Source organism: Sus scrofa, chromosome 2 (genome assembly GCF_054392235.1).
Source record: "Sus scrofa isolate SSC_HxYL_T2T_F1_AM1 chromosome 2, Sscrofa_HxYL_maternal_Yorkshire_Landrace_v2.0, whole genome shotgun sequence".
NCBI lineage: Eukaryota > Metazoa > Chordata > Mammalia > Artiodactyla > Suidae > Sus > Sus scrofa.
The window spans coordinates 97,732,837-97,760,824 of NC_139384.1; the positions used below are offsets into that span (position 1 = coordinate 97,732,837).

A 27,988-nucleotide genomic window follows, 5' to 3' on the forward strand; every position below is an offset into this window, starting at 1 on the left:
GGAAGTCTTTATTGTAGAATGATCAGTTCTTTGTTTGTTGTCCCTTAGTTGAAGTTCCATTTTTAATTGCCATATATAGTTTATCTCCTTTTTTGCCTCCCTATTGACTCATAGTCTAAAGGTAAATAAATATGATTTATCAAGAAAATCCTTTTTAAAGGTTAACAGTTAACCTTATTATCAAGAATTTGTTGTGATTCGCTTAATAATAATATGGATGAGTTAACCTTTTTTGCAAAGTCCACTCAACCCTGGGAAGAAAAATATAATTGTTTTAACTGAATTATAAAATGCCTTTAGATTGGATTAAAGTTTTTGTTAATAGCCTTTAAAGCTCATTGAAAAATTTAAAACTACATTTAAGTGATTATAATAATAATCATCTCGTATAATAAATCATGCTGATAATTATATATAATGATGTAAAAATGTGATAAAGGTAGATTCTATTTAGAAATAATCATTTTAAATTAGTTATTGTGCATAAAAAGTTGGTTTTCCAGTGTCAACTGAGTTTTTGTTTTAATATTTCATTTGCAAGTTCATTATTGGATTCATTTGATCCTCTTAGGCAGATGGCAAATTAAGATAAATAACTTACGATTGCAGAGAATTTAAAAAATATGAAGTACCCTACGTTTATATTAATCACTCATTGAACACAGTATATACTAGGCTGGAGATACAAAAAAGATATGGTACTTGCCCTGTAGAAATGTATGATATATAAATGATTTTAAAAGTAGGCATTTCCCAAGTTCCCATTGTGACTCAGTGGTTAACGAATCCAACTAGGAACCGTAAGGTTGTGGGTTCGATCTCTGGCCTTGCTCAGTGGGTGAAGAATCCAGCATTGCTGTGAACTGTGGTGTAGGTCACAGATGCAGCTCAGATCCCACGTTGCTGTGGCTGTGGTGTAGGCCAGCAACTACAGCTCTGATTCTACCCCTAGCCTGGGAACCTCCATATGCCACAGGAGCGGCTCAAGAAATGGCAAGAAGACAAAAAATAAATAAATAAAATAAATAAATAAATAAAAGTAGGCATTTATGAAATTTTGACTAGTAGGATTCATATATAAAAACAGGATAATATCTAAACACCCCAAAAATTTGAATTACAAAGTAATTTAATATTGATATCATACCTGTGATATATCTATTAACAGAAGATTATTTATTTTCAAGTTAGTCTTCCTGAATTATCTTTTTGAGCATTTCAATTTTTCATAAATATTTTTCTCTGAAGTCAGAAAAAACTGTTTTTATTGAAATCATCAAAATATCAGAATGTTCATGAAAATGATTTTTAAAGCGTATATGACACTGTTATATATGAATATGACTCTCTTAGTATAACTGAATGAAACTTGGGTCTACTCACCCATGCACAGTAAAGACAATCTACTGACACCAGGTTGTAGTGAGGAAAAGTGCAGCATTTATTATAAAGGCGCTATGTAGGGAGAATGGGTGGCTCATGCACAAAACTCCCCAACTCCCCAGAGGGTCTTAGCCAAGCACTGATTGGTTGATGGTGAGGTAACAGGTAACGTCACAAGGGTTAGCATTATCAAGCCTTAGGTATCACTAGGTCTGTGGGCTATAAGTTCATGATCATCAGGTAGTTAATTACTTCCATTTGGTGGTGATTTTAGTGTCTGTAAAACAACTCTGAAAGTGTGCATCAGACACTGTTATCCAGGTACTTCAGAGAGAAGCTACAGCAGAGGATATGGGGGGAGGGGTCTGTCCCAGGAACATAGTTATATTTTTAACTTTTTGAAGAACCTCCATACTCTTTTTTACAGTGTCTGCACCATCTTCCTTTGGCAGTGCCCAGGGGTTCCCCTTTTGCCACTTCCTCACCAAAACTTGTTATTTCTTGTCTTTTTCATAATAGCAATTCTGAAAGGCATGAGGTAATAGCTCATTATTATTTTGATTTGCATTAACCTGATGATTACTGATGTTAAGCATCTTTTTGTATATTGTTGTCCTTCTGTATGTCTTTTTTTTTTTTTTTTTTTTTTTTGCCATTTCTTGGGCCGCTCCTGCAGCATATGGAGGTTCCCAGGCTAGGGGTCAAATCAGAGCCATAGTCGCTGGCCTATGCCAGAGCCACAGCAACACGGAATCCGAGTTGTGTCTTCAACCTTCACCACAGCTCACGGCAACACCAGATCCTTAACCCACTGAGCAAGGCCAGGGATCAAACCCTCAACCTCATGGTTCCTAGTCAGATTCGTTAACCACTGCACCATGACAGGAACTCCCATCTGTATGTCTTCTTTTGAGAAATACCTGTTCAAATCTTCTGCCAGTTTTAAAAATCAGATTATTAGGGTTTAGTTGGTATTGAGTTGTATGAGTTCTTTACATATTTTGGATATTAATACCTTATCATATATATGATTTGCAAATATTTTCTCCTACTTGGTAGATTTCTTTTTCACTTTGCTGATGACTTACTTTGCTGTACAGAAGCTTTTTTATTTGATGTAGTTCTACTTGTTGAGTTTTGCTTTTGATGTCCAATCCAAAAAAATCATTGCTAAGACTGACGTTGAGGAGTTTACCACCTGTATTTTCTTCTAAGAGTGTTATAGTTTCAGGTCTGATGTTTATGCTTTTAATCCATTTAAAGTTAACTTTTGTGTATGGTTTAAAACCATGATCCAGTTTCATTCTTTTGCATGTGGCTGTCCAGTTTTCCCAATATCTTTTATGGAAGAAATTGTCCTTTCCACCATTACATTTTCTTGGCTCCTCTGCAGAGTGTTAATTGACCATATACGTGTGAGTTTATTTATGGGCTCTCTATTCTCTTGAAAAATGCATGTGTCTTTGTGCTAGTACCATACTGTTTTCATTACTATAGCTTTGTGATATTGTTTGAAGTCAGGAAGCATGATGCCTCCAGCTTTGTTTTTCTTTCTCAGGATTGCTTTGCCTATTCAGGCTCTTTTGCAGTTTCATACACATTTTATAATTGTCTGTTGTATTTCTGTGAATCTGGAAAATGCAATTTTGTTAGGAATTGCATTGAGTAAGCAGGTTGTTTTGGGTAGATGGTCATTTTACAATAGTAATTCTTTCAATCCATGAGTGTGGAATATCTTTCCATTTATTTATGTTGTCTTCAGTTTGTTTTATCAGTATCTTATAGTTTTCAGAGTCTATGTCTTTTACCTCCTAGGTTAAGTTTATTCCTAAGCATTTTAATTTTTTTGGATACAATTGTAAATGGGATTTTTTTCTTAATTGCTTTTTCTGTTCATTTTTTGTGTGTAGAAATACAACAGATATTTATGTATCGATCTTGTGCCCTCTAACTTTACTGAATTTGTTTATTGGTTCTAACAGGTTTTTTGCTGGGATATTTAGGGTTTTATATATGTGTGTATATTTTATATATGTGTGTGTGTGTACACATATACAGGGTTTTATATATGTGTATACACACACACACATAAATATAAAATCATGTCATCTGCAAATAGTGATGATATTACTTCTTCCTTTCTGATTTGGATGCTTTTTTTTTTCTTGCCTAATTGCTCTTGGTAAGATTTCCAATACTGTGTTGAATAAAAGTGGTGAGAGTGGGCATTCTTGTTGGATTCATGATCTTAGAGAAAAAGCAGTTATCTGTTTACCATTGAGTATGATGTTGGCTGTGGGCTTGTCATATATGATCTTTATTATGTTGAGGTATGTTCCCTGTATATCCACTTTGTTGAGCATTTTTATCATAAATGGATGTTGGATTTTTGCAGATTCTTTTTCTGAATCTATTGAGGCAATCATATGATATTTATCCTTGATCTTGTTAGTGTGACATTGATTGATTTGTGGATGTGGAACCACCCTTGCATGCCTGGAATAAATCCCACATAATTGTGGTTTATGATCCTTCTCATGTATTGTTGAATTTGATTTGCTAATACTTTGTTGAAGGTTTTTGCCTCTATGTTTATTAGGAATAATGGCTTGTAATTTTCTTTTTTGTGGTGTACTTGTCTAGTTTTGGTATCAAAGTAATGGTGGCCTCATAAAATGAGTTTAGAATTGTTTTCTCCCCTTCTGTGTTTTGAAAGAGTTTGAGAAAGATTAACACTTATAAAAAAATTTGGTAGAATTCACCAGTGAAGCCATGTAGCTTTGGACTTTTGTTTGTTTTGCTTTTGTCTTTTTCTCCTTTTAGGGCCACACCTGCAGCATGTGGAGGTTCCCAGGCTAGGGGTCTAATCAGACCTGTACCTGCCAGCCTGCGCCAGGCCACAGCAATGCCAGATCCGAGCCATGTCTGCGACCTGCACCACAGCTCACAGCAACACTGGATCCTTAACCCACTGAGTGAGGCCAGGGATTGAACCCACAACCTCATGGTTCCTAGTAAGATTCGTTTCCACTGGGCCACAACAGGAACTCTGGAGTTTTGTTTGTTTAGAGGTTTTTTTTTTATTACTGATTTAATCTCTTTACTAATAATTGGTCTGTTCAGATTTTCTTTTTTCTTTTTTTTTTTTTTTTTTTTTGCCTTTTTAGGGCCACACCTGCAACAGATGGAAGTTCCAAGGCTAGGGGTCATATTGGAGCTGCAGCTACTGGCCTACACCACAGCCATAGCAACATCAGATTTGAGCCGTGTCTGAGACCTACACCACAGCTCATGGCAACATCGGATTCTTTAACTTACTGAGTGAGTCCAGGGATAGAACCTACCTCCTGATGGATACTAGTCAGATTCTCATTCCACTGAGATGCAACAGGAACTCCCTGTTCAGATTTTCTATTTCCTCATGAGTAAGAATTGGCAATTTGTGTTTTCTAGGAATTTATCCAAGTATAAACTCTCATATATTATTATTATTATTATTTGCTTTTTAGGGCCTCACCTCTGGTATATGGAAGTTCCCAGGCCAGAGGTTGAATCAGAGCTGCCACTGCCAGCCTGTGCCCCAACCCCAGTAATGTGGGATCTGAGGCTCGTCTGTGACCTACACCACAGCTCACAGAAACGGTGGATCCTCAACACACTGAGCAAGGCCAGGGATTGAACTTCCATCATCATGGATACTAGTTGGGTTTGTTTCCACTGAGCCACAATAGGAACACCCATATATTAAATGCTTAATTTCAGCTGTTTCTTTCAGTTTTGCCATATGTACCTGAAAATTTTTAAAAATTGTTTTCTCTAATGAAATTTTGTTAATGTCCTTGTGTGCACACTTCAGTATCTAGATTGTTTTGTGAGTCTGTTTTGATTGTCCACATTTTTCTCTTAGTTTTTAATCATATGGTGCATCTCTTAGCATACTTAACAAAGACTTGATTGAATCTGGATGTGGTGAATAAAGAATTGTGGAGGCTTCTGGTGATGTTTACTTGTTTCAGAGAATGTTCATCTTTGCCCTGCCTGTCAGCTAGAATGTAAGTCAAGGGAAGAGCTGAGTTAAGGCTGAGTTGCACTTTTGTTTAATTTCTGTCTCCGTCTGGTTCTCTCCCATTCATAGAGGTTAACCCTCTGTGTTTTTAATTGATAACGTGATATATTCACTAGGCTTCTCCTTCAGTATGCCCTGACCTCATAGAGGTAGTCCTGTGATCCCTAGAGGGGAGAAGGTAGAGGGGAAGACATTCTTTTTGAGGGTCCATGACATGAAAACTATTTCATAATAGCATTGATAAGTTCTCTTACAAGTATACAGTGGCATTTCCCAGAGGCTTTCATGATTTGCGAAGAGTTTCAGTGTAGAAGCAGAAAAGAGAATGGAGCTATAGGTTTGCAAAAATACAAAGTAATGCCACTATTTTTGCTTCTTTTTTTTTTTTTTTGAGGGAAAGATAATTTCATGACAATGTTATCGTAAGAAATTTGCTATCTAAAAATTAAATGCTTTTGGAGTTCCCGTTATGGTGCAGCAGAAACGAATCCAACTAGAAACCATGAGGTGGTTGGTTCAATCCCTGGCCTCACTCAGTGAGTTAAGGATCCGACATTGCTGTGAGCTGTGGTGTAGATCGCAGATGTGGCTCAGATCTGGCGTTGCTGTGGCTGTGATGTAGGCCAGCAGCTACGGCTCTGATTCAACCCCTAGCCTGGGAACCTCCATGTGCCACAGGTGTGGCCCTAAGAAGACAAAATAAATAAGTGCATTTTCAGTAGATGGAAACAAAGCTCTCAAAAATATTACTTCTCATAGAGGGCTTTTAAAAAAATAAAAACTAAATGCTTTCAATATTTATCAATTTTAGCTTCTAATCTAGTAAAGTAAGAGCTATAACCTGCCTAATCAAAAGTTCCTTGTGATGGTCAATAATAAAGAGGTCCTGAGACCAAAAGTTTGAGAATTGCTGTTCTAGTCTACTCTGCTTTCAGAGGCTCTGCTTATCTTTTTAGCTTCTGTATTTGGTACGTGCTTTGAGAGGAAAGTTGGCAGCATGTTTGGGCCACAACGTGCTTCTTCTCACTTCTCATTTCTCATAGTATTTCATTATAGTGCATCCTTAGTTTTGTGTTGCCAGTCCTGTGAATCTGCCACAGCTTCTCTTGGTTTGTCTGTTCCCTGGCAGCCGCACTCTGTGCAGGCAGAATCTAAGTCTTCAGCTCATTATCTTGTGTTCAGGGAAAATATGGATGTAGAAAGTCAGCTTACATCTCTGCAGTTCTCTTCCCTCCAGAATCATAGTCTCTCTGTTCCTGGATGCTTCAGCAGTGGATTTAAGCAGATTCCCCCCCACCCCCCGTTATATCCTACTATTCTAGCTGCTCTTGGTCAGGATATATTTGACAGTAGTTTTCTGTCATACTCTGAATCCTAAAAATAAAACTATTTTATTTTATTTTATTTTATTTTTAATTCTCACACAATGGAAGAAGAGCCATTATTTGTTTTTAATTTTGAAGACAATTTTTGAAAAAGCCCCCCCTCCCCCCATTTTATTTTACTTTTTTTTTTTTTGCTTTTTAGCACCGTACCTGCGGCATATGTTCCCAGACTAGGGGTCAAATTGGAGCTACAGCTGCGAGGCCTACACCACAGCCACAGCAACATGAGATCCAAGCCGAGTCTGCAACCTACACCACAACTCATGGCAACACACATCCTTAAGCCATTGATCAAGGCCAGGGATCGAACCCACATCCTCGTGGATACTAGTCAAATTCGTTTATACTGCATCGCAATGGGAACTCCACTGTTTTTAAATGATGTATTTGATATATACCAAAGAATATCAGAAACATAAGTTATAAGACATAATAATGAAATACTGTGACTGTGAACCTGCTATTTATTCAGTTTAGGAGATAGAACATTAGCTGTGCTGTTGAAGCTCTGTCTTGACCCCCTTTCCCTACTCCACAGGTAACCATTAGGCTTAAATTAGATAATTTTACTCAAACAAAAATCCCGCTACCTCTCTTTCTGCAAGTAGTTATAGCTCCCGACTTACATTTTTGGTGTTTACTTCCATATTTAAAAATAACAATCATATACTATAGTTTCTTGGAAATGTTTTACTGCTTTACTAAGATGTATTTTACATATGATAAAATTAACCCAGTCAGTGGGTACAACACAGTGAGTGATTTTTTTTTTTTAAGTAAATTTATGGAGTTGTGAAACTATCACCACAGTCAGTTTTGGAACTTTTTCGTCACCCCCAAAATTTCCCTGGATACTATTTGCAGTCAGTCTCCCTTTCTACTGACTGCTGCCCTGTTGTCTGTCTCTAAAATTTCCTTTTCCTGGACAATTCGTGGAAATGGAATCATAGAATAAGTAGTCTTTTGCTTATTTTATTACTTAGTATAATGTTTTTGAGGTTGATCCAGGTTGTAATATGTGTGATTTTTTTAAAACTGCCAAATAGTAATCCGTTGTATAACTATACCACATTTTATATATCCGTTCATCATTTGGCTCTTCAGTTTTTGGCTTCATGAATAATGTTTTTATGAACATTTGTGGCAAGTCTTTGTGTGGATATGTTTCTATTTTTGTTGGATTGATTCTTAGCGTTATTCCCAAGTTACAACTTTTTTTTCTTTAGCAGGCTTAAATTTTGAGAAACTACCAAACTTTTTTCCAAAGTGTTTGTAGCATTTTACATTCTCACCAGCAGTGTTGTTTGGGTGTTCCAATTTCTTGTCATCCTGACTAACACTTCTTATTATTTGTGTTTTTTATTATAGCCATTTTCATGGGTGTATAGTAGTATTTTATTGTAGCTTTAATTTGCATATTCTTAGTTACTAATGATGCTGATCACCTTTTTAGCTATGTGTGTATATTTTCACTTATTAGCTATATGTGTATATTCTTTGGGAAAATGTCTGTTGAAGTTTATTGCCCATTTTCAAAATCATATTGACTTTTTAAAAAATTTTTTTATTATAGTTGATTTACAATGTTGTGTCAATTTCTGCTGTACAGCAAAGTGGCCCAGTTATACATATATATACATTCTTTTTATCTATTTATCTTTATTTATCTTTCTTTTCTATCTAACTTAATGATGAAAAATATTCTAGCTGCGTCAAAACTCAAAGTATTGTTCTGTATTCTCTGTTGACAAACTTGTCTTAGAGGCAAATTTGGAGGAAAAAAATAGGTTCTTATTTTTTCTGTTTGATAAGAGCATAGTCTTGTATAATGTGATGAAAACAGTTTGTGACCTAGGGTCTAACCAGTGTTGATTTACATATTTTTTAATTTGTCTTCTTATTCAAAGGTACTTTGAAAATGGTTGAGTACTAGCTGGCTTTAGCTGTTCAATGCTTTCTAAATTGAATGGTTAACTTGATTATGAGATTTTAGTTGTCACTCAAAAAAATCTTTGATCAAGTAAAAATTTTAGTTTTTATTTTCCTCTTAGCTACAAAATACTATTTTGTCTATTGTATATCCCCCCTGACTCTTAAGAGAGTATTTTAAAGAACATAAATTATTACAAATAGAAAGAAAATAAATAATCTTCTAATATAAGAAAGACTACATTGAGCATTTGGAATTATTTAGGTAGTGGTATTCTATTGATTGATAATTAGCTTTCTTGGACAAGATGGAATTGAAATAATTTCCTAGAGATTGTTTTATCACATGGTTACGGAGTTCCCTTCATGGCTCAGCAGTAATGAATCTGACTAATATCCATGAGGATGCAGGTTCGACCCCTAGCCTCGCTCAGTGGGTTAAGGATCCAGTGTTGCCATGAGTTATGGTGTAGGTCACAGATGCAGCTCAGATCTGGTATTGCTATGCCTGTGATGTAGGCCAGCAGCTGCAGCTCCAATTTGATCCGTAGCCTGGGAACCTCCATATGCCGTGGGTATGGCCCTAAAAAGACAAACAACAACAAAAAATATTAGCTTTACAGATATACCGATAAGTCAAAGCATTTCTGTTACCAGCTCTGTGTTTGGATCACTTACCCTCTCTAAATCTGTTTTTTCGTCAGTAAAATGGAGTCAATATTAGTGCCTACCTGATGGGGTTAATGAAATCATTAAAAGAGTAATGCATGTGTTTGCCATGGTTCCTGGCACATAACGTTGAAGAAATGTTAGCTGATTATTATGAAACAGGAAATTAGTTAAGTGTGGAAATAGATCCAGAGCTTGAACCCAGTATGTGGACTAGGTTTAAAATTGTTCAAGTTTAAAATTTCATTACATATGAACTTTTTATTATTCCCCTCTGCTTTTAGCAAAACACAAAGTCTAGGGTCTCTTCCATCCCAGACCTATGCTTTTTCATTTAGGCTGGTGAGTGTCTTAAAAAATTTTATGTCATAGTCTCCATTATGAATCTAAAATCTATGAGTCCTCTTTCTAAAAAAAAATACATGCAAAATTTTATGCACAATTTGGGCACGTTCCTCTTGCTGCCTTTAAAACCATATCTATGGAAATCCTGTTCTTAGAAAATGAATTGATTTTGGCATGAAGTTGTTAGGGGGAAAATGGGCCTAGTTTAGATAGTCTTACATCTCAAAGTAACTAAGGCAAGAAAAGAAGCTGTATTTCCTAGGTTCCTCTTTATTGTAATGCATTTATATCATCTTCATCAGGGACTTCATATATTACTTGATTCTGATAGTAATAAAGTTTTTAACCATGTTCCAAAAATTTTTAAGAGCTTATCCTAAGCCAGATGTCACTTATATAAGCAGAATACTACTTTGGTGAGCCAAACCATTTGCAGTGCAGTATTGTAGCCAAACTATATTGCAGAGCAAATAACATTTATTGATTGTTACCTGTGTACATGTATGTTCCCCACTAAGTACCTTACATGATTATTTCATCCATTTAAAAGTAGATTCCACTGTTGCTCCCATTTTGCAAATAGAACATCTAAGATTAAGCCTACATTTTCCTTGAAGTTACACAACTTTAACTGGGAGAGTCTAGGTTCAAATCCAAGTCTTTTTATAAGGCTACATGCTGTTAACTACCATGCTGAGTTACCAAAGGTAAAAAGTTTAGTACTTTAGTTAAGTTGTACCCATTTATCATTGTTAAATGTAAAATTTCTCTTTGCCCTTTTGAAATAATGAAATAGCTTATCTTCCCTATTTCCCCCAAACCGTAGTTGTAATTGTTATCTCTGATATTGATATGTAATGTGAAATAAACTTTATAAATATCATTTAAATCTATATTTTGAGATTTTTAATAATATAGGGAAGAACTTTTTTCTTTTTCTTTCGATGGCCACACCTGTGGCATGTTAAAGTTCCCAGACCAGGGGTCAAATCGGTGCAGCTGTGATCTGCACCACAACCATGGCAACAAAGCCACATCTGTGACCTACACTGTAGCTTGTGACGACGCTGTGTCCTTAACCCAACTGAGTGAGGCCGGGGATCGAACCTGCATCTTCACTGAGACTGTGTCAGGTCCTCAACCTGCTGAGCCACAGTGGGAACTCCCTAGGGAAGAACTTTTTAATAAAGGTGCACTATAACTTGGCAGTATGTTATTTGGAGTCATTAAACCAAAAACAGCTGGCTTATTTGTGATTCAGTGTTCCAATAGGCTTTGATCTATAAGAGTTAGGATGGCAAGCAGTAGGAGGCTTTTATTATTTAGTTATTCTGATGATGAAAGATTATTTAGTTTGAGTTTATTCCAAATAATTGTGGACAATACCACAAATACTTGATTGCAAACTGAGGCAGATGACGATTTAAAATTACTTAGCTTAAATCACTTGATAGTGTTTTTCTAACTATAGTCCTATTCTTTCTTTTAATTTTTTGAGTTTGATTCTATGTTTATAAGAGTTTGGACAGATTAGATGGAGGAAGATTTGTGCACTCTTGGCAGTAAGAGTCCAGATAGATAAGTAACTTATATCTCAGAGAAATCTGAAGTGTTTAAACATAGTCATTTATATTAGCATGGTGAGTGTACAGTGAAATTAATCTTACTGTCTCCTTGTCCAGAAATAGGAAAGTCTCTTGAAAAAGATATTTAGCTTCCTTAAAGAGTAAAAGAAAAAATTACTTTCAAAGACTTGGACATTTCCATTTCATCAATTTAGTATACTAACTATGCATTCATATGTACTAGCTGTCCATATAAAGGAGAAATGTGGACCAATTTTTACTTACTTCTGTTTGTATTTGAAAGCAATATCTTAGAAATGCTTTCTTTTTAGTAGGACCACTTATTTTTTAAAACATATTCTGTACCCTCCAGTATATTTTTTAGAGGCTGTTATTAGGCAGTTTTAGTCTCTACAATATATCTGAGATTTTGAAAATACGTAGAGAGATCCATCTTAGGTAACTAAAATAGCTGTTATGAAGCCTTTAGACGCTATTCTATTTATGAAGCTCTTATTCAAAGTATATAATACATATATAATTTTTTTGGTCTTTTTTTTTTTTTTTTTTTGCCTTTTCTAAGGCCACTCCTGTGGCATCTGGAAGTTCCCATGCTAGGGGTCAAATCAGAGCTGTAGCCGCCAGCCTACACCACAGCCACCGTGACGCGGGATCCAAGCCGCCTCTGCGACCTACACCACAGCTCACGGCAACGCCAGATCCTCAATCTTCCGAGCAAGGCCAGGGATCAAACCCACAACCTCATGGTTCCTAGTCGGATTCATTAACCACTGTGCCATGATGGGAACTCCCTACATAAATAATTTTAGCCACTCTGATCTTCTGGTTTCTTGGTACATAGATAATAAAGCAAAAACTTTAAAAGGAAAAAAGAAAATACTAAGTTATAATCTTCATCCTCTATCACAGGAATGGGGAAATGGAAATACATTTTAGAAGTATATACTTCAAAACAGAAAAAAATTATTATTAAAAGTGATGTTTATGGAGTTCCCACTGTGGCTAAGATCCATGAGGATGTGGGTTCAATCCCTGGCCTTGCTCAGTGGGTTAAGGAACCGGAGTTGCTGAGAGTTGTGGTGTTGGTTGCAGACTTGGCTGGGATCTGGGATGGCTGGTCGCGGTGTAGGCCAGCAGCTACAGCTCTGATCTGACCCCCAGCCTGGGAACTTCCATGTGCTACGGTGTGGCCTTGAAAAGACAAAAAAAAAAAAAAAAAAAAGGTGATGTTTAGGAGTTCCTGTTTGTGGCTCGGTGGTAACAAACCCGACTAGTATCCATGAAGATGAGGGTTTGATCCCTGATCTTTCTTAGTGGGTTAAGGATCTGGCATTGCTGTGAGTTGTGGTGTAAGTTGCAGACACGGCTCGGATCTGGCATTGCTATGGCTGTGGTGTAGGCCAGCAGCTACAGCTCTCATGTGACCCCTAGCCTGGGAACTTCCATATGCCACGGGTGTGCCCCCTGCCAAAAAAAGTGATGTTTATCTGGTGGGCCTGGACAGATGAAGCATACATGAGGTTTCTGTTTGATATTAATTTCAAAAGTGTTTATATTGTGGACTTTGTCATTGCTTTTTTGGGATGGTTGGTAATTTTTCAAAGTTTTGTGATTAAGTAATCACTAATTTTGGCATAATATATTACCGATAGAATTACTATAAAAGGTAGAACCGTTTGCTTTAAATCTGATTGCATTAGAAAACATTATCCTTGACTATTGAAGCCTTCTCTTTTGCAAAAATGGCTGATTCTAGGGCTGGAGTGGGGAAAATACAGGATGAATGAAGATCAAGTGCTTAGGCAAACAGATTCTAAAAGGCTAAAGCTGAAACAATTGGAGAAACAAAATAAGTAATTGTAATGTTTAATTTTAACTTCAAGAATAAAATAAATATCCATGAGTCTATACTGATATAAATAAATGAAGCAGAGGCACAAATATTCCCTACAAAAGACTTCCAAATAATTGTATATTCTTTTCCTTCTAAGAGGTGGAGCTTGACTGTCCTGACAGTGGGGTGGACCTAGTGACTCATCTTAAAAGCTGACTACATGTTTGCCAGGCTGACAGAGGACAGTGTTGGGCATTCTAGACAGAGTAGAAATAAAGGCATTGAGATAGCAAAACATGTTCTTCCAGTTTAGAGCAGCTGGAACTGAGGTCATATGTGTAACAAAGAAATATATATGCTGGGTTACATTATTTAGACTTCATCTCGTGATCAGTGGTTTCAAATATTAGAAGATACAAGAATCTCCTAGGCAGCTCCCCTATAAAAAAAATGTTTTATAATATGATGTACAGGAAGTGGATTTTGGAATAAGAGACTGAAAAGCAGTCTATAGAGAAGTGACAAAAATAAAAGTGAGGAATAGTGCAGATACCAAGATCAGAGAATTTAAGAAGGATATTCAGTGTCAAATGTCATTAAAAAAAGAAAGAGATGCCTGATAAACTTGGTTTGGAAATACATGGATTGCTCATGACTTTGAGGTAAGTCTGGAGGACTTTGTGAGGATAAGCCGAGTTGCAGTGGATTGAGAAGTGAATGAGAAGGGCAAGGTAGAGGAAATAACTCTTTGGCAGAACACTCCTTCGAGACTGCTGCTGTTGTTGGGAAGGAGGGCATTCGGGGAGGTGGAAGTTTGGCTGGGGGGCCAGGGTTAAAGGGGAGACTGTTGGAAGATGAGAAAGATGTGTTTGTGTTTGTACAGTGAAGGGAAGAACCCAGTGGAAGAGGTGACGATGTGTTAGAGGAGGGATAAGTGAGTGGGGAACTGGAATGATGAGGGACTGTTTCTTATGCAAATGTGAGTTTTGAGAGGGGAGACTCTTGCTTCTCACAGATAATCAGTGAGGAAAGTTGGTGGTCTATATAAACACGGAAAGTCATTGTAGAGAGCAGGAAACTGAGGAGGCTTATTACTGTGGCTTCTCTTTTGCTTTCTGACGGAGGAAACAATTTTATGTGGTGATGGAGTAAGTTGAAGTGTCAAGAACCTTGAAAAAAATGTGTTTTAGAGTTGAAATGGTTGCCGTGATAAACAGAAATGGAGGAAACCTAGGACAGCTGAAAATCTTGCCAAACAAATTCAGTAGTATGTTTAAAGATACTATGTCATGATCAAGTGGATAGAGCTTATTCTAAGAATTCAAGATTGATTTAACATTAGAAAATTAGTTATTGTAATTCACCATTTTACAAACTAAAATAGAAAAACCATATGATCATCTTACTTGATGCAGCAAAAGCATCTGATAGAATCCAATGCTCACTGTCATGATAAAGGTACTCAGTAAACTTGGAATAAAAGGTAACTTTCTCAACTTCATCAAGCCCATGTAGGAAAAACTATAACAGTGAACATCATACGTAATGGTGAAAGACCGAAAGCTTTCTGCCTGAGATCGAGAACAAAATAAGAATGTTTGTTTTCACCATTTCTATTCAACATCGTAGAAGAAATTCTGTCCAGAAAAAACAGGCAAGAAAACAAAACAAAAGGCATCAGATTAGAAATAAAGAAGTAAAACTGTCTTTATTCGCAGATTACATGATCATCTATATAGAAAATACAAATGGAGAGATATACTTTGGTAATGAATTGGATACTCATTATTATGTGAATTCTTTCAAAATATATCTATAGATGCACTGCAATCCCAATAAAAATCCCAAGTTGTTTTATAGAAATGAACAAGGTAATTCTAAAAGATATAGCAATATAATAGCCTAGTAGCCAAAACAACTTTGAAAAAGGAAAAAAATTGTAAGATTGACTACCTAATTTAAAGACTTATTAGAAAACCTCAGTAATCATAATAGTGTGATACTGATATAAATGGGAACAAATAGGACAAATAGAAAAATGGAACAGAGTAGACGTTTGATACATGTAACAACATGAGTGAATCTGAAAATAACTCTACTGAATGAAAGAAGGCAGACAAGAAAAAAGTGTATACTGTATGATCCCATCTAAGTAGAACTTTAAAATATGAAACCATGGTGACAGAAGGAAAGCAGTGGGTGAGGCGGGAGGTACATAAGAAAACTTTGGGAATCTGTTCTCTATTATCAGAGAAGGTTTCCAATTACATACCTATGTCCTTCCTTCCCAAATTGTGTATTGTAAATACTTGCAGGTTACTGTGTCTTAATTTTAGTTCAGCGAAGCTATTTAATAAAAATAAAAGGAAAAAAATAATTTTTCTTTTGCCAGTATGTTTTGTGGTGCAGTCGGAAATCAAAAGGACAAAGCAATGTTGGAATAATAGTAACAACATCATCTGGTATTTGGATACAAAGTTTATGTACATTACTATGTTATTTTCTTATAAGTTTTGGGTAGTTGCCACTGGTATTTTAGAAAAATATTTTTCATGTTTGAGTGTCAGTCTACACGTGAATGTAAAGGCGTTGAGAAAGATCATATTTTTCTCTTTTTTTCCCTCCCACTCCCTTTCTTTTGTCTTTTGAAAAACAGGAGTGACAGTTCATTCAGATTCTTTGTATTCTTTTTCGTCTACATTTGTCAGTTTGCTGTACATGTACTCCAGGCGGCAGGATTTCATAATTGGGGTAACTGGTAAGTCATTTACTTTAATTACTCTAGTTATAATCTGTTCATCTAGTATCTTAATATAATTTTTGGCTTCCTAAAAAAATTTAACGTAGAAAAGTCAGATTAGCAAAAGTAGACAAATAGTGAAAACACAATTTAAAAATTTTCTAAGGACTAATCTTTGAAGGAATTTAAGGAAAAGGATACCTGTTATGTGTAAAGCACTGTTTTAGGTACACAAATGTGTGTTTTCATACACACACGTGCATTCATACAGAAACATACACGTCTTTGAAGAGTAGAGTCACTGCATGCACATATATGGAGATGTATATACGTGTGTGTGTGTGTGTGTGTGTGTGTGTGTGTGTGTGTGTGTGTGTTTGTGTGTCTTTTTAGGCCTCACCTGTGGCATATGGAGGTTCCCAGGCCAGGAGTCAAATTGGAGCTGCAGCTGCCAACCTGCACCAGCAATGCCAGATCCAAGCTGCGTCTGCTACCTACACCATAGCTCACACCGACACCAGATTCTTAACCCATGGAGTGAGGCCAGGGATCAAACCCATGTCCTCATGGATATTAGTTGGGTTTGTTACCACTGAGCCATGGTGGGAACTCCCTGGGTATATTTTTAAACAATAGAATCATTCTCAGCATGACAAAATGCTGACTCAATGGAGGACCGTTAGAAAATGTGACAATTGGGAGTTCCCATCGTGGCGCAGTGGTTAACAAATCCCAAATCCGACTAGGAACCATGAGGTTGCTGGTTCCGTCCCTGCCCTTGCTCAGTGGGTTAAGGATCTGGCATTGCCATGAGCTGTGTTGTGGGTTGCAGACGTGGCTCGGATCCCGCGTTGCTGTGGCTCTGGCGTAGGCCGGTGGCTACAGCTCCGAATCGACCCCTAGCCTGGGAACCGTGGGAGTGGCCCAAGAAATAGCAAAAAGACAAAAAAATAAAATAAAATAAAATAAAGCCTACTCTTTAAAAAAAAGAAAAAGAAAATGTGACAATTGGGACCCAGGCTAGAAGGTAAATGATTTATATCTCTTTTCATACATTCTGGATCAAACATTCCTGGAATGAAATGGTATGTAGAAGAATACATATCTATAAAGTCATCCCTCCCTCTCTCCTTTTCTCTTATAACTGTGCATGTAGTTCAGTTTTTCTAAGCTTAAAAGCTTATATGAGGCATCCTCGTTATACTGTGTCCATAGACTATAGTCATCGTGTCAGTCGAGTGTGTATTTGAAGCCTTAAATTTAGTATGCTCCCACTGCATTAGAGTAGTAACTGGCAGTCAGACAACTGCTGATAGCTTTGCAGATCTAACGGGCATGCATACATGCAGAGAATTTATTTAGGTATTTTTAATAAGAGTAGCATTCATTATCATTTTAAAAAGCATTGAGTCTTTAGCATTTGATGGGAAGGAAATGTTTTAAATGTTTAAAAAATACATTGCTTATGTGTTTTAACAGCCCTTTATTAATTCTACTGAAATCCAAGTTTTTTGGTTTTGTTTTTTGTTTTTTGCTTTTTTCTCACAAACTTAGAAAAAAATGTTAAAACTGAGCATAACAGCATGTGAGGTGACTCAGTAGCGCAGGAGTCTGCAAGGAAGGGCGCGCACGTGGTGACCTGTTGTAAGATAGTCCTCATGGAATTGGGCAGATTTTTACAAACTAAACTGTTAAACTTGTGTATTATAAAACTGGTCTGATATCGAAAACAGGATCCTGACATTGATACAGTGAGGATACAGAACATTTCCATCCACGGAGGAGACTTTATGCTACCCTTTTATAGACACATGCACTTCCCTTCTTAGCCCCAGTGGTCACTAATCTGCTTGTCATGTCAAGAATGTTATAGAAATGGAACCATACAGTATATAACCTTCAGCTTTTTTCACTCAGCGTAACAGTCTGGAGATTCATCCAGGCTTTTGTGTCAGTAGTTCATCCCTTTATATTCCTGAGCAGCATTCTTGGTATGGATGGATCAAGGTTGAACCATTCACCAGCTGAAGGCCCTTGGATTGTTTCTAGTTTTGTTCTATTCCACTGTGAACATTCATGAGCAAGTTTTGGTGTTTTCATTTCTCTATGATAAATACCCAAGAGAAGTGTAATGGTTAGTTCATAGAGAAGTTGCATGTTGAGTTGTTTGTTTGTTTGTTTTAACTGACAGTATTTTCCTGAATGACTGTAACATTTTACATTCCCAACAAAAGCATGAGTGACTTCAGCCTCCACTCATTTGGTGTGTCATTTTTTTTTTTTTTGAGCCATTCTGATAGATGTCTAGTGACATCTCAATGTGACTTTAATATTTTTTCCCAATGACTCATAATGTTTTATATGATTTCATGTGCTTATCTGACATCTTTATATCCTCTTGGTGAAATGTCTCCATGTCTTTGCCCATTTTTTAATTGAATTTTTTTAATTTTAAAAAATCTGTTAAAAATCTATAAAAATCTGGGAGTTCCTGTCATGGCACAGTGGAATGAATCCGATTAGGAACCATGAGGTTGTGGGTTCAATCCCTGGCCTCCTTCAGTGGGTTAAGGATCCAGCTTGCCGTGAGCTGTGGTGTAGGTCGCGGACTTCGGCTCGGATCCAGCGTTGCTGTGGCTCTGGCATAGGCCTGTGGCTACAGCTCGGATTAGACCCCTAGCCTGGGAACCTCCATGTGCTGTGGGTGCGGCCCTAGAAAAGGCAAAGAGACAAAAAAAAAAAAAGAAAAAAAAATACTATAGGAGTTCCCGTCGTGTCGCAGTGGTTAACGAATCCAACTAGGAACCATGAGGTTGTGGGTTTGGTCCCTGCCCTTGCTCAGTGGGTGAAGGATCCAGCTTGCCATGAGCTGTAGTGTAGGTCGCAGACGCGGCTCGGATCTCACGTTGCTGTGGCTCTGGCGTAGGCTGGTGGCTATGGCACTGATTCGACCCCTAGCCAGGGAACCTCTATGTGCCATGGGAGTGGCCCAAGAAATGGCAAAAAGACAAAAAAAAAAAAAAAAAAAAACCAAAAAACTATAAAAATCTGTAAAAAACTGTTACGCCTTGAAGAGTTTGTGTATTTGTGTGTGTATTTGAGATGCTAGCTCTCCACTGAATATGTAGTTTGCAAATACTTTCTTACATAATTAAGCAGAATTTAAAATGAAGTTTAAACAGTAATAATGAAGTCATAGGCTTAAAAATGTAAAATGTGGTACACATTTAAGGCCCTGGATCTTGGTGTTTGGGTTTGAATTCAGACTATACTGTTTTTATTAGCTGTGTGACCTTGGGCAAATTACTGAATAATCTCAATGACTCAGCTTCTCATCTATGGAATAGGGATGAAAAACAGGATATATCTTAGGCAGCTGTTGTGAGAATTAAATGAGTTAGTGCATGTAAAAAACTTGAATGTTGCCTGGCTTTTAAGAGCTGAATATGTGTTAGTATGCTATCTTTTAAAAAGTGCGAATTATTTGCCTAATTTTACTTTTCTTTTTTTTTTTTTAACCTCTTAGTGGTTGGATTTCATCCCTTACTGGTCTCAACCAAAGTATTCCTGTTGGAATCATGATGATAATCATAGCAGCACTTTTCACAGCATCAGCAGTCATCTCACTAGTTATGTTTAAAAAGGTAAGTGAAATTTTATGTCTGTAAATGTGTTTAGTGAACCTGGTGTTCAGTTCTCATTTTCCCATTTTGCTCTTAATGTAGTGTGACCTCAAGCCATTTTATTGTTGTTCTTATGCAAGTCTGCTCTCTGAGGATTACCTTTTACAATTAAAAGTTAGGCATAGATAAATTTTAGAAAATTGCATCACACTTTAAACTTCTGCTAAGGAGGGAATATTTTTAAAATCCTATTAGCTGAAGTCTTATCAACTGAAGAGTCAACTTCATTTTTAATATTTGTTGTCTTTTTTTACATATTCTGATGTCTTTTTTTTTTTTTTTTTAAGGGCCATTCCTGTAGCATATGGGAGTTCCCAGGCTAGGGGGGAACAGCTGCCCAACCTAAGCCACAGCAATGCTGGGTCTGAGCTGCCTCTGAGATCTACACCACAGATGACGGTAATGCTGAATCCTTAACCCACTGAGCTAGGCCTCATGGTTACTAGTCAGACTCGTTTCCGCTGTGCCGCAATGGGAACTCCTTTTTTTTTTTTTTTTAAATATGAAGCGTAGTAGCCTGATTAATAAATAGAGGTAAAACTATTGTGTGGTATGTGCATTTTATTTGTAGTAAAATTTAAAGACGTTAAATTACTTATCTAAGAGTGTAACGTGAATGTAACAGATTCAGGCTGGGTTATGACATGAATTTGGTTTTGTATAGCTCTACAGTTATCTTCGCTATGTACTCGTCCCTCCACTTCTGCAAGTTCCACATCCTTGATTTTGAGCAACTGTGAATTGAAAACATTAGGGAAAAAAAAACCTTCAGGAAGTTCAAAAAGGCGAAACTTCCATTTGCCCTATTCCGGCAACTATTAACGTAGTATTTACATTGTTTTTATAACTATCTACATAGCATTTACATTGTATTAGGTACTATAAGTAATCTAGAGAGAACTTGCTGCTTTATCCTTATTGCATCTAATAGCCTCCATAGAAGTGGATGTGCAGGGCAGTGCAGCCACTGGACAATAATGGTGTTTTATCACACATACTTCCTTGGTTGCTTCTGTCCACAGATGTTGAGGGGCCCTGCACCTGTTCCAGGCAATAAGGATACGAGGGCAGGTAGTTTATTCAGGAAGTGATCCATAAGGGGAGGACGTGTATAGGTTATGTGCCACTTTGTATAAGGGAATTGAGCATCCTCAGATTTTGGTATCCATGGCTGTGGGGGTGAGGGGTGTCATGGAACCAATACCCCATGGATACTAAGGGGTGACTGTGCCTCTTCCTGTAGAATTCCCATGGCTGTTTTCACAGCCTTAAAAAAACATCGTTACGTAAAGTAGGCAAGAAGTTTTTCTTTGTTTACATAAAGATTTTGTGTCTTGGCTATGTTTTTTTGTTTTTTGTGTGTGTTTGTTTTGATATCTTACATGTGTTCCAACACGATGTAGACACCCTGAGAATAACACCTATATTTTAAAACGATACTTTTTGGTGGGTCTCACATGCAAGAAGTCCTTGAAACATTTTTTTTTCTTTATTTTTTATTGTCTGGTAACTTGAGAACTTGTACAGAGATTGTGTAGAAGTAATTGTACCTTATACTTAAGAACACATTGCGGTCTTTGAAGTATTTCTCTTGTGCATTTGCTTCTAATCCTTCTCAAAATTCTGTGAAACCTACCTAGGCTGTATTCTTTCTGTCCATATTTTCCTCTTTGTTTTCCCTCTTAAAAGCTTTTGCTTCTTTTTTGAACTACACAGACATATCTATGGAAACTCATCTTTCTAACATTCCCAAATCCTATCGCCTTTTTTTTCATTTTCCTCCTCCTCGAACTCTGCAGCTTTCTCTGCCATCAGCGGCCCCTCTTCTCAGCCTTTATAACTGTGTTCTGATTCTCCTGCCTCTGAGGCTCGTCTTTCTCCTTCATCTTTTTGTTCGGCTCAGTAAGGTCTCCTTAAAAGCAGTCAGCTCTCTGCTCTTTGTGCTATACAGTATTTTTTGCCTTGGGAATTTCAACCTTCCTCATTGTTTTAGATTCCTCCCCGCTTGTGCAGCCCAGAATCTTGGAGTTGAAGGACATAATGCTTACACACACGTTTAGTTAAGCATCTTCAGGTGACTGTTTACATCTCCATTTGACTGGTGCTATCATCTCACAGTAAAGCATCATAAATGCCATCTCTTCTCAGAACTAGCACTTCTTCCAGTTCTGATTCATACTCGAGAAACATTTGTTAATAGCACATACTGTATGCTTCTCTTTATGTGAAAGGTCCAAAATAAGCAAATCTATAGAGACAGAAAGTAGATTAGTTATTGCCTATAGCTGGGCGTGGGGTGAAGGGTGACTACAAATGGTTATGGAATTTCTTTTTGGGGAGAGAGAAAAATGTCCTAAGTTTATATGTATATATACACACACACACACACACACACACACATTTTCACAACACTATGAAAATGCCAAAGATCTTTGAATTGTACTCTTTGAAAGGGTGAGTTATATAGTATACAAAGTTTATCTCAACAAACCTGTTTTTTAAAAAAGAAAATTTAGTACCTATTACAAATAAGTGATTCTAAGTACTTTCTCCTGTGATTCCATTAGCCTTTATATCAACACATTGTCAGTGCTTCCATTACTTTTTTGGTCACTTTCCTAGTTATTTTCTTAGTGTCTTTCTTCCATCTTTCTCTTCTTTTCCATTCTCAACCCCAGTTAATCCAGAAATTTTTTTGTGTCACATACCTGCCACTCCCACTTCCTTCAGACCACTTTATGTATAATTACTCTATTAATCTAAAAAATCCCAAATAGGAGTTCCTGCTGTGGTACAGTGTATTAAGAATCTGACTACAGGAGTTCCCATCATGGCTCAACAGTTAACGAATCTGACCAGCATCCATGAGGAGGCAGGTTCGATCCCTGGCCTCGCTCAGGGGGTTACAGATCTGGCCTTGCTATAACCTGTGGTGGAGGTTGCAGACTCAGCTTGGATCCTGCATTGCTGTGGCTGTGGCTTAGGCTAGCAGCCACAGCTCCAATTTGACCCCTAGCCTAGCAATCTCCATATGCTGTGGGTATGGCCCTTAAAAAAAAAAAGAATCTGACTGCATTGGCTTGGGTTGCTGCAGAGGCACAGGTTCAATCCCTGGGCCACGGGCATTGCCCCAGCTGTGGTGTAGGTTGCAGCTTTGCCTTTAATTTGATCCCTGACCTGAGAACTTCCAAATGCCCTGGGTGCAGCCATAAAATTAAACAAACAAACCCAGCACTGTGAAGATTTTTGAAGTTGATTTGGAGTTGGGGAATGGAATTGTGGCGGCTGTGGTAGTCAGGCTTTTATAACTCCTGGATCTAGACTTTCTATTCTAGTCAAAATATACTACTCATTTTTAAAGTTTCTAAATTAATTTATTAATTTATTTTTTGTCTTTTGTCTTTTTAGGGCCGCATCTGTGGCATATGGAGGTTCTCAGGCTAGGGGTCAAATCAGAGCTGTAGCTGCAGGCCCACACCACAGCCACAGCAATGGGGATCTGAGCCACATCTGTGACCTACACCACAGCTCATGGCAACTCCAGATTTTTAACCCACTGAGCAAGGCCAGGGATTGAACCCGCATCCTCGTGGATACTGGTCGGGTTCGTTGGCCACTGAGCCACAATGGGCACTCCCTTGTTTTTTTTAATACATCATGTACATTCCTTGTCTCAGTTTTTGTTCACGCTATGCCTCTGAACCTCTGGTTGTTTTGTCTTCTCTTGCTAGTTAAAGACCTACAAGTCCTCTTTTGAGACCTGGTTCAAATCTCATATTCTTTATCTGTGAAGTAAGGAGTTTAGATGAGTTGATTTTATGAAGTACAATAAATGGAGATAATATAAGCCAAAATATAATTGAGTCAGTTTTTGTATTTATATTGAGAGAGATTTCTCTTATTCTTTTGATAGAAATCGAAATCTAATGAAAACAGCAGATTTTTCTTTCTCTTTTCTTTTCCACAGTTGCTCAAAACTGGCTGGTTTTTTCTTCCCTTCCAGTTTCACTGCTAATTACATTTATAGTGCTGTACATTCTGTCTCTAGTGCTTATATATCTTATGACTACTTTTATCCATTTACCCCTCCCCATAGCCCCGCCTGTCATAGCTACATCTGATCTCTTTTCCTCTGAGTTTGTTTTTGAAGTATAACTATGTTAGTTCCTGGTATACAGCACCAATGACCTGATATTTCTATTCGTTTCAAAATGACCATCGCAATAAGTGTAGTTACCATTCAAAGATATTTTATTATTATTGACTATATCCCTTACTACTGTTCATTAAAAAAAAAAAAAAAAAAAAAAAAAAAAGTCCTCTGGGGGTATGTAGCCTTAGTTTATAACCACTAGGGGTCAGGCTTTTCATAAACAGTGAATGCCCTCTAAAAGTTATTGGCTATTTTGGCTCTAGGGTAGTTGCTTTTTATTAGTCTGTGCTGTGTCTCCAGCACCAGCAAAACTGTGCTCTGTGGTTATTTCAATTACAGCAAATAGAACTTTGAGAATTTTTTTGGCATTCTGAAGTCTTTATGATTTGGAGTTAAGTAACCATTGGTGTCTCAAGTGCCCAGTATGAGCACTGTGGTGTCTGTGTTTCCCCCATAGTGTCATCTTATAATCCAAATTTAAAGTATTTGAAATGCAAGAATATCTGTCTCTTGTACCTCTTCCTAGTTAAGGGGATAGTTTAGTCCTTACCTTTTGCAGATAGATTTTTTTTTAAATTTTCTTTTAGATTATTTCCAAATAGCATTTTTTTTTTTTTACAGGCTCATCTTTTTATAGTAAACTATTAGAAAAAAATTAATAGTTTTGGGCTAAGAGGGAGGTATAATAAGTGGGTCATATAACAAATTAATAAGGCATAGTTGATGATCAGGGGCAGCCAAAATTTCCCCCTTCTTTTAATTGGTATAAGAGCTAGAATAACTTAGTAAGGAAGAAATAGGTAATTCATAATTTGTATTTCCTTTGGGGCCTATTTTTGGTTGTTTTTTTTTCTCTGAAATTAAAAAATGGTTCATAGACTTTGTGTCCACATTAATTAAATACTTATCAATAGTGATATTTTACATTTCAGAATAATTTTTTTTTTTTGCCATTTGGGTCAATTTCCACCTTTTTTTTCTTTTGTTAACCGTGCTACTATGAATATTGGTGCACAAGTATCACTTTGAGTCTCTGCTTTAAGTTCTTCTGGGTATATACCTGGAAGTGGATTGCTTGGTGTTCATATGGTGATTCTATGTTTAGCTTTTTGAGGAACTACGAAACTATTTTCTGCAGTGACTACACTGTTTTATGTTCCTGCCAGCAATATGCAAGGGTTCCGATTTTTCCATATCCTCACCAACACTTCTTTTCCATTTTCTGATTATAGCTATGCTAGAAGGTATGAAGTAGAATATTCATTTTTAAAACAACCTCTGAGGTGATTGCAAACTTAAGCATTTTACTTCATAACACAGGTATAGTCTGCTAAAGAAGTATTGAACTTACTTTTTTTTAAAGAACGAGGATAATTTGGAAACTTTTTTTTAAAGAATGAGGATAATTTGGGGCCATTTGTTTTAATATCTAGCTGATATGGGAACAAATAATTGTTCAGTGGCTTCTACCACAAGTTCCTGTATACTCTGGGGGCATAGCAATAAGTGGAAATTAGTATTTCCACTCAAGGAACTAAAAAACATATGGGATATAAGACATATAAATAAACCCTGAAAAAGAAGAATCATATAAATCCCTAAATGTCTTATAGGTACTGACAGAAAGGAGAAGTTCAGGCAGAAGGAGGAAAACAATATTTAAAAGAGTGTGAATGAATTTCAATAGCGTGAATATAGAGTCGTAATTTAAGTGGCTACAGAAAGGGTATCTGACCTAGTTCTATGGTCAGGAGCTTTCATAGATGGTTTGGGAAATATTTGAAAAAGTTAGGTTTAGAGGTCCAGATTTTTTTTAAAAAAAAAACCTCAAAACAAGAGTCAAAATTTTTTCAAAAACTCATCTGTTAGTATTTTCCCAGTTTTTAGAAAACTTGAAATCATTTTGGTGTGATAGGGACCTTAAAAGCATGATTTTTTTCTTCCAGTTTTATGGAGATATGATTGACATATAGCACGATGTAAGATTAAGGTGTCTGGCACAATGATTTGATTTACATACATCATGAAATGATTGCATTAAGTTTAGTGACTCTCCATCATCTCATATAAATATGAAATGAAAGAAATAGAACAAAATATTTCTCCTTGTGATGAGAACTTTCAGGATTTACTCTCAACACAGCTTTCATACATAAGAAACCATACTGTTAATTTATCATGTAGTATGTTACACCCCTAGTACTTATTTGTCTTGTACCCGGAAGTTTGTGCTTTTTGACTACCTTCATCCAACTGCCCCCTTCCTCCACCCTCTGCCTCTCCTAACCACAAATCTGATCTCTTTTTCTATGAATTTGTTTCTTTTTAAAGTTTAACACTCAATTTTGTTATACAATATAGTAATTTGTTATTCTGTACATTTCAAAAGGACCACCACAATAAGTCTAATTACCGTCTGTTACATACAAAGATATTATGTAATTATTGACTATATTCCCACATTGTACATGTCATATCTGTGGCTCATTTATTTCGAAGCTAGAAGGTTCTAATCTGTTCAGCTATTAGTCTCCTTCCATACCCCCTCCTGTCTAGTAACCACCTGTTTGTTCTCTGTATCTGTGATTGTGTTCCTGTTTAGTTATATTTATTCATTTGTTTTATCCTTTAGATGCCATGTGTAAGTGACATCCAACAGTATTTGTCTTTCTCTGTCTTATTTCAATTAGTGTAATACCCTCTAGGTCCATCCATGTTTTCATGAATGGCAAGATTTCATTCTTTTTTTATTTCTAAGTAGTAGTCTGTGTGTGTGTGTGCACATGCGCATGTGTTCATCTATTGATGTGCACTTAGATTGCTTCCATATTTTGGCTATTGTAAGTAAGGTTTCAGTGAATTTGTATCATTTCAAATTAGTGTTTTCATTTTCTTCAGATAAATACCTGGGAGTGGGATTGCTGGCTCTTTTGGCAGTTTTCTTAATTTCTTGAGGAACCTTCATTCTGTCTTCAATAGTGGCTGTTCCAATTTACTTTCTCTTTTCTCCATATCCTTGCTAGCACTTGTAATTTGTTGTCTTTTTTGGTAATAGCCATTTTGACAGGTGTGATGTGATACATCATTGTGGTTTTGAATTACATTTCCCTGATGATGAGTGATGCTGAGCATCTGTTCATGTGCCTGTTGGCCATCTATATGTTTTCTTTGAAAAATGCTTATTCAGGTCCTCTGCCCATTTTTTTTCTTTTTTCTTTATTACTAGATGAATTTATTACATTTATAGTTGTACAGTGATCATCACAATCCAATTTTATAGGTTTTCCACCCCACACACCCAGCACATCCCCCACCCCCCAAACTGTCTCCTTTGGAAACCATAAGTTTTTCAAAGTCTGTGAGTCAGTATCTGTTCTGCAAAGAAGTTCATTGTGTCCTTTTTTCAGATTCCACATGTCAGTGAAAGCATTTGATGTTGGTGTCTCATTGTCTGACTGACTTCACTTAGCATGGTAATTTCTAGGTCCATCTGTGTTGCTAAAAATGCCAGTATTTCGTTCCTTTTAGTGGCTGAGTAATATTCCATCGTGTGTATGTACCACATCTTCTTGATCTACTCCTCTGTTGATGGACATTTAGGTCGTTTCTATATCTTGGCTATTGAAAATTGTGCTACAATGAACATTGGAGTATATGTGTCTTTGCGTGTCATGGTTTTCTCTGGATAGATGCCCAGGAGTGGGATTGCTGGATCAAATGGTAGTTCTATGTTTATTTTTCTGAGGAATCTCCATACTGTTTTCCACAGTGGTTGCACCAATTTACAATTCCACCAACATTGTGATAGGGTTCCTTTTTCTCCACACCCTGTCTAGCATTTATTGTTTGTAGATTTTTTGTTGATGGCCATTCTGGCTGGTATAAGGTGGTATCTCATAGTGGTTTTGATTTGCATTTCTCTAATAATGAGTGATGTTGAACATCTGTTCATGTGTTTTTTGGCCATCTGCATGTCTTCTTTAGAGAATTGTCTGTTTAGGTCTTCTGCCCATTTTTTGATGGGGTTGTTTGTTTTTTTGGTATGGAGCTGCAGAAGGTGTTTATAAATTTTAGAGATTAATCCCTTGTCAGTTGATTCATTTGCAAAGATTTTCTCCCATTCTGTGGGTTGTCTTTTTGTTTTGTTTAGGTTTTCCTTTGTTGTGCAGAAACTTTTAAGTTTGATTAGGTCCCATGTGTTTATTTTTGTTTTTA

At 36.8% G+C, this 27,988-nt stretch overlaps 1 protein-coding gene and 1 long non-coding RNA gene across 2 annotated transcripts in view; both read left to right on the forward strand.

Annotated features, from left to right (window-relative positions):
• Nucleotides 1-27,988, forward strand: part of SCAMP1 (secretory carrier membrane protein 1) — a 102,671-nt gene that overhangs the window by 56,049 nt on the left and 18,634 nt on the right. Inside the window, 2 exon segments of the mRNA NM_214245.1 lie at nucleotides 15,854-15,955; nucleotides 19,464-19,581. Of these exon segments, the coding sequence (NP_999410.1) occupies nucleotides 15,854-15,955; nucleotides 19,464-19,581 (220 nt within the window).
• Nucleotides 5,950-11,321, forward strand: LOC146405600 (uncharacterized). The gene is made up of 2 exons (XR_014838108.1): nucleotides 5,950-6,156; nucleotides 7,055-11,321. It is a non-coding gene; the product is annotated as an uncharacterized LOC146405600 (long non-coding RNA).